General features: G+C 46.7%; 2 protein-coding genes across 6 annotated transcripts; one reads left to right on the top strand and one right to left on the bottom strand.

Moving 5' to 3' along the window:
- The first annotated feature begins 235 nt into the window (after window positions 1-235).
- Window positions 236-2,790, top strand: LOC117589920 (phosphoglycerate mutase 2). 5 transcript variants are annotated; one of them, XM_034282200.1, is made up of 4 exons: window positions 236-414; window positions 1,706-1,818; window positions 1,873-2,367; window positions 2,428-2,591. In XM_034282200.1, the coding sequence occupies exons 1-4, from the start codon at window positions 383-385 to the stop codon at window positions 2,589-2,591; spliced, it is 804 nt and encodes a 267-aa protein (XP_034138091.1). In that variant the 5' UTR covers window positions 236-382. The 5 variants fall into 5 exon arrangements, with proteins under 5 accessions (XP_034138091.1, XP_034138093.1, XP_034138090.1 ...); XM_034282202.1 differs by having other exon boundaries at window positions 245-522; window positions 1,873-2,365; window positions 2,426-2,790; XM_034282199.1 differs by lacking the exon at window positions 236-414 and adding an exon at window positions 1,107-1,125 and having other exon boundaries at window positions 2,428-2,790.
- Window positions 2,791-3,049: 259 nt separating this feature from the next.
- Window positions 3,050-4,965, bottom strand: LOC117589918 (uncharacterized protein DDB_G0285291). The gene is made up of 2 exons (XM_034282196.1): window positions 4,859-4,965; window positions 3,050-4,182 (listed from the first exon to the last, which is right to left on the bottom strand). The coding sequence occupies exon 2, from the start codon at window positions 4,168-4,170 to the stop codon at window positions 3,142-3,144; it is 1,029 nt and encodes a 342-aa protein (XP_034138087.1). The 5' UTR covers window positions 4,171-4,182; window positions 4,859-4,965; the 3' UTR covers window positions 3,050-3,141.
- Window positions 4,966-7,394: the final 2,429 nt, after the last annotated feature.

Here is a 7,394-nt window from a genome sequence, read left to right as displayed (position 1 = left end):
TGATCTTCCCATGGCAAAGGCATTCCTTTTACTTGACTACAACACATTAACGACCGCTTACACATTCCATATTTTCAAAGTTAAATTGCAGTTATTATTGATTTTCCAATCACAGCTGTGCGAAAAGCAGTGCAAACAAAAGCAGTGCATCAGCCAGCAGACATTGCAGCGGAGAGCATCAGCTGTCGACCAACTGCACACAACGAGTGTGTGAGTGTTCCGAAGCGTCAACGCATCGACAGCAGCAGCGGCCGCTGTGATAAAATTGTTTGCCAATAAGCATTTTTGCTTAGTACAAAGCGCCGGCAGAAGAAGCAGCAGGAACCGGCATCGGGAACTCAAACTGTAGGAAGTGGGAAAGCTGGAAAAAAGCGGCGGAGCAATGGCAATTCTGAAGTTCTTGCGAAACAAACTGTAACGTATCTAAGGCACTCTTAGCAGCAGAAACAAAGTACAATTTAAAACAATCAATCAACAACAAACAACAGCACAACAACACAACAATAAATATGCGCTCCATGCGTAAGTATTGGGGGATAAGTGATAGAACAGATGAATGGTACTCCAGCCACTGCTTTTGATTTTAATTTATAATTTGAACAATATAAAGTTCACGGTTGAGATTACTATAGCCTCTAGACTGTTCTTTTTTGTTCAGATTTGTTCTATTTATATTTCTATAGTCTATTTCGATTCGATTCAATTGTTCTCTTCTTGTTATATCACACAAAAATAGTCACTCCGTTCATTGTTGTTAGACAAGCTTTATTTGTGGTCTCCACGTACGTATTTGTTTAAATTGTTTCAAATAAGTGTTCAGCTTGGAATTTATATTGGAAAGTGAAACTTAGAAAAATGGCTTCTACGTTTGTATCAGACTGTGGAAGTGAACCCAAAAAAAAAGTGAATTGACTCAAATGATTCAAGGTCACATGAAAGGCAGTTGTTGGAGTACCATTAATGGGCCAAGAATTAGGCGCGGACACGACTAAAACTATTTACTCGAATGCGAACGTGGAATGCAGGAAAACAGCAACACGTACTGGAGGGAAGAATGAGCCGAGCAAAACAAAAGCAAGATGAACGAAGCGAACCGAAAAGTGAAGAGGGAAGGGAGGGCAAAAGGTGTACACAATGCTGTGTGAGTGTGTGTGTTGCCGCTGTTGAATCTGCCGCTGTCTGGACATCAGATAATGCGAATTATATTTTGTTTTGTCTCGTCATGTTCTCGGAGCGCGCGTTTTTCTCTCGCTTCTTGTTTGTATCTTTTTTAGATACTATCGTTCGTACACTAACCGAAAATATGTGTGGAATGCGCGTCTTGTTGTCTTCTCGGTCGTCTCGTCGTCGGGGTTTCTGAGCCCGTGAGTCCAGCCGAGCCCAGCACCGGGCATCGGAAACGAAACGAAACAATCGCATAGACAGCGCTGAGGTGAACACACACACATTCAAGTTATCCAGCGCGACTTAGCTACCGTTATCTCCAGTCATCATGAGGTAGATTAGGATTTCCCCCCCCCCCATTCTCACACTCATCAGCTAATCTGTTGAGCTCCATAATCAAGCAGCATTAGAATGGATATAGTACTAGCAGCTTGAGATAAATCTTCCAAATACCAGAAGCGCCAGGCGAAATACAACTTTTAAGATCTGTGCAATATCGGACCCATTTATAAGTTAATTTAACAATCCATCTCCATTGCAGATCCCAGTACATGATGAAGACGAATCGGCTGGTGTTGCTGCGGCACGGTGAGAGCGAGTTTAATCTGGAGAACAAATTCTGCGGCTGGCACGATGCGCCACTCACTGAAAACGGTAACCGAGACACGAACAATCCGATCTGCAATACTAATCGAGTTGCATAAACAGGTGAACGAGAGGCCTGCATGGTGGCCACCCCAGCGATCCGCCAGTCGCAATTGGATTTCGATGTGGTGTACACTTCGGTGTTGGATCGCTCCAAAAAGACCGCCGATCTGATACTGAGCAATATGAATCGCGCCTATGTGCCGGTGAAGGCCGACTGGCGTCTATGCGAGCGCCACTATGGGAATCTGACGGGCTTTAAGAAGCGCGAGATAGCGAATATTTATGGAGAGGATCAGGTGCAGGCCTGGCGACGCGGCTACGATGATGTGCCACCGGCCATTGATGTGGAAAATCGGTATTACTATACGATCCGGAACAATCCCATTTTCGACGATGTGCCGGCGGGTCAGTTTCCGCTGACAGAGTCCCTTGGCATGTGTGTGGATCGCGTGGAGCCCGTGTGGAAGGAGATCAAGCAAGAGGTACTCAACGGCACGAGAGTCTTGATCTGTGTTCATGGAACGGTTACACGGGCCCTAGTCAAGCACATTGAGTGTGAGTATTTCCTGTAGTTTCCTAATTTATGATCATCTCTTCATTTCCATTTACTTCCAGGTATCTCCAAAGAGGCCATCCAGAAAGTAAACATTCCCAACTGCATTCCCCGAGTGTACGAGTTCAACATGAAGACTGGGGATCTGCTTGGGGGTGCCATCAATCTTGGTGATCCGGAATATATCAAAAAGAAGACGGCTCAGGTGGCAGCCATCGGCGATTAAATAAAGCGAAAACTTCAATATAAATCGCGAATAATTATGAATCTACACAAAAGATATCCATATATAGGTTGAATGCTCTTGCAGTTGGAGTGGTTCGAGCGTATATGTATACATAAAATATATTTAAACCATAAGTTATACCCTATACACACTATATTTTCGACCAAAAATATACAATTACAAATAATACAAAAGTTAAGCAGAGACTAGATAGGGATTTGGAGGTATTCTCTCTATAATATGTGTTTGAAATACACATGATTAGGGTGATCTTGATCGAAATCATATACGAACACAGCAACAGAAGGGCCTGTCTAAATGGATATATTTTCAATGGGTATTCATTTTGAGACTTCGAGACAACAAGAAAGGAACTTCTTACCGCTTTTCAGTAAATTTTCTTTCGATTTTTTCTTTCTTTCTTTTAATTTTATCTTTAAATTTTCTCATTCACAACTATTTAATTTAAAATGTCATCTTATGATCTAATAAATGCGTTCTATAATACTTTCAGTTGGTGCCCTTGCCTTGGACACAAGGGGGGCTGCATTCAGTAGTAGCTCTGATCGTTGTACAGCGGACTGAGGTTGTTGGGCAGGATGTAGATGTCTTCGGGACGACCGTTGAACACGAACGGACGCTTCAGTGAGGTCAGTTTGGAGTCGTGCTGCGGTACTGGCATCGAGGCGAGTCCGAAGCCCTGCTGAGACTGGCCGTAGGCGGCGGACGGCGCGGATATGGGCCGGAAGGGATTGCTGGGCGTGGGCGGGCGCCCCATGCCGTATCCAGGTGTAAACTGTCCCAGATCGCTTGGCGATCCATTTACCTGGTAGATGCCGCTGGGTTTGCCGTTGGCCAGGAAATTGACGGGCAGATTGAACACGGAACCGAAGGTGGAGAACGAGGGCATTGGCTGGTAGGTGAGCAGCGGGGAGAAGCCGTTGCCAAAGGGATTCGGTGGCATGTTCGGCACAAACATGTACGGCGTAGGCGGCAGGCGGACGTAGTAGATGGGCGAGTTCCGGGCCGGAGACGATGGATGAGGTGCAGCCGGACGACGTCCGCCAGCGGCACGCGACATAACCACATCCTCGAGGTCGTTGGTGGCCCCAGGGAAGGCGGGATAGAACATATCGGGGGCTATGTAGAGAGGGAAAGGGATGAGCACGGGCTGGGCATAGCCAATGAAGGGCATCATCTTGGGCACGCTCTCATAGGGATTCGCCATTCCCTGTGCACCAGCATAGGCGCTCCAGGGGTAGTTGGAGGAGGCCGGCAGCCGGGACTCCTGTTTGCCCTCCTGCAGCATCTGGTACGGATCATGGTCCTCCTCCTCGTCGCTCTTCAGCTCCTGCGACTCGGCGAGCGCATCCTGGACATACTGCTGGGCGTGCACCTGCTGCTGTGGCAGCTGCTGTTGCTGCTGCTGCTGCTGCAGCTGTGCTGCCTGCGACACCTGCCCCTGCTTCTGTTGGCTCTGCTTCTTCACCAGCTGCGCGAGATTGGCCGCTGCGGACAGCGCCAACAACTGTTCCAGCAGCAGCAGGCTCAGGAGTATGCTCCAAATGTGGTGGCCCATTGCTGGTAGTAGCTGTAAAACGAGCATGGGATTGGTGGTTGAGTGAACCGCTGACCCACAGAAGCACCCGATCTCATTTCGAGCCGATTTGCATGCCTCGGGGCATTTTCTCACACTCCAATTGTGGAATGAGCGTCAGTTGTCTTTCCCCCACAAGCCTCATGGCAAGTGCAGACAACGGAGAATCATGGCCAGATAATTAGATTAGCTTGAGAGCTGGTTGAAGAGAGCTTTGGCGCTAATGAAAATGGGAAGAGCTTTACAGCCGAGAGAGGAGAGTAAAGATTTGCATCTAAAAGATGCTCTCTGGTGGCTCCATTTATCCGATTTGTATGAGGTTTTAGACTACGGAAATCTACAAATATGAAAACTTTATCGTATGCAATTTTAAATAAACGCATCTATCTATCCTCTACAAAGAATACCTCAAAGCTCAGATTTGAACACAAATAACAGACAGTGGAACATCCTGAGTTACATTAAGGATTAAGCATGCTGGGATCGACACTGTTTCCTTCAGTCAGTTAATCCAAATCTTCTCTTGATTTAACACTTCTCTGGTAAATCTCAGAGATACAAAGATCCTCAAATTCTTAGCTGCTTCTGTTTCATATTTGTTCTCTCTTTAAGCCCTCTGTTTTAAATCACTCTTCACTTGACACTTTATTCACATTTACTCTCTTCTCACCAATTAGTACGGATATCTTCAGTTGGCTTAACAGGATCAAGATCAGGCGTCCAGTCCTGTGCGATGATGGGCAACGAATGTTTGGTCTAAACTGCACAGCAGGCGCGTTCAACTGAAAATGAGTTTGATCGCGGCCAGAATTCGCGCTTTATATGGTGGATCAGGCCCATTCTGCTCGTTCTCAGCCGCCGTCTGCGTCGCGCAACGGCTGCGATTGCGCAGAAGTCAAAGCTGATGCCACTGTAGCATTTGTGGCTCACAACCAGAGAGAGGGTTTGTTTGCATTTGCAAAGTTGTTCCCAACGCCTTTTTCCCTATGATTTGGTGGTTCTGTGGCAAGTGATAAATCGGCTAATTGCCAGCGGCTTAAACGCCAGCTTAATTAGCCTCAAATGTGAATGGCCCGGTACATGGTTGCCCCGTCATCCCGTCCAGCCCAACCAAGTCAAGCAAAGCCAGGAGAGCAGGCAAGTGGCAATATCATATTTTCAGCATGCACATGCAATTGTTGCAAAGGGCAGAAAAAATGGCAGAAAAAGTAATCGCGAGCAATGTTAATTACCATGGAAGCAACATGTGTACGATCATCTAAGGTCTGGGCCATAAAAAGCGCCCTCTGCGGAACGCCCGCGATTATGCATTTTAATTTTTATGACAGAGCAGCAGCAGCAGAAGCAACAATCTAAAGTTGGAGTTGGAGATTGAGCGCCGCTCATTAGCCAATGATATCCGCCTGGCATTCTGCTCAAGCACCTGTTGCTCCTGCTAAAGATCTCTTCCCAGTGGCATAATTGGGGATAATTGTGCGATTGCAGGAACATGCATATTTAGTGTGCATCTTTATAGTCCGCACAACGATTAAGTAATGCCAGTCATAGAATAGTTGTGGCACCCAGCAGCACCCAGCACCCAGCACCCAGCACACAGCACCTAGCAGCCAGAGGATGCCACATCACGTCACACCACTCTTTTCATTCTGCCAGAGATGCATAATTATGTTGATATTCCAGATGAGCAGATAAACCATCTTGGAGCCGCCGCTGACTCTGCCACTGCCACTGCCACTGCCACTACCACTGCCACGCCTGGCAGGCATTATTAATACATATTCTAATAAGAATAATTTGTTTATTTGTCAAAGCCAGCGGCATTGGCGCCGGCGCTGGCGTTGAGATTAGAGCAATAATAAATTACGCAGCTAATTAAGCGGCGGCTGCCACTGCAGTCACTGCAGCCACAGTGCTGCCACAGTGCTGCCACAGTGCTGGAGTGCTGGAGACAACCAACCACGCAGATGCAAAAGATACAGATACATGCCGCAGATTGCAGCAAGTACGAGCAGCCGTACAAGCAACGAACAGCAGCGACGACAATAATGAACGGTTCGTGTTGTATGTTGCAGCACTCGTTTTCGTATATGCAGGTATTAAAGCCAAACAAAACCAAGCCCAAGTCGGTTCGGACCGGGCCTGGCCGGGCCAAGAGGCCTGGAACAAGCCAACGTAATTAGCCTTGGAATGTCCTTGTGCACGTGACTAGCCCCGGACTGGAGACTCCCCTCTCTGCCCTGTAGTAGTTGTACTCGTACTATGTCTTGGTGTGGGGCTAAATATAAAACGCGCGTGCCTTTGGATCATCAAAACCTTGGCCACTTTCCTAACGAACCCGAAGGCGACACACGTTAGGTGACAATGCTGGGTCTGGGTGTTTGGCATCGCGGCATCGCTGTATCGCTGTATCTGTATAGGCACTCGGAACGTAAACAACTGCAAGCTATCTGGGCGACAAGGGTTCATTAACACCAACTGACAGCTGGCACCCAAGAATGGTCCAAGTCCAAGCCCAATACTCGCATCTGTTTCCCATAGCTGCGAATATTCAAAACGCTGAAGCTTGCATATTAAATCATCACTACAGGAACAGAAGCATCATCATTACCTGCACCACCACCACCACCACCACCACCAGCAGAACCTTTGGACACAAGACACACTCGCTCGAGCATGGCTCATGTAAAGTAAACCAACTTTTGCTTTTTACACCAAACTTTAGACTGAGAAGTACAAAGAAAAAGGGGAGAGATATAAAAAGAAATCCACGACAGAAGATCAACAGAGAACTGGGTCAGAGGCAGCACGATCGCCAGCAGAGAATCCGAGAATTATTGAAAACCCCTTCGAATGTTCGTCGCCCTCCAGAGAATGGCTGAGCAAACAAATTACTCCACGCATAACTGATGGAGTGCGAGGAGCGCTCAAAGGTGCTCGATTGGATAGGAAAATACCCTATACGATTCGGATTTAAGATAACAATTGAACGACAGTCCATTTCTGTGTAGAATTTGTATCCAACTTCCCAGTTAGAACTATGATCTAATTCGGATCTTACTTATTTTATTTTGTTTATTGTCAAAATGATAAGTGGGAATTCCAAGTTTTTGCCAGTCGAACCCTTTTCATCCCAAACCCTATATACCCATTCATAATTTACATATAGAACATCTTATGATCTTAAGCTTCTCTTATGTTGTGGTGCA

Source organism: Drosophila guanche, unplaced genomic scaffold (assembly GCF_900245975.1).
Source record: "Drosophila guanche unplaced genomic scaffold, DGUA_6, whole genome shotgun sequence".
Taxonomy (NCBI): Eukaryota; Metazoa; Arthropoda; class Insecta; order Diptera; family Drosophilidae; genus Drosophila; species Drosophila guanche.
This window is presented reverse-complemented; position numbering and strand designations above follow the sequence as displayed.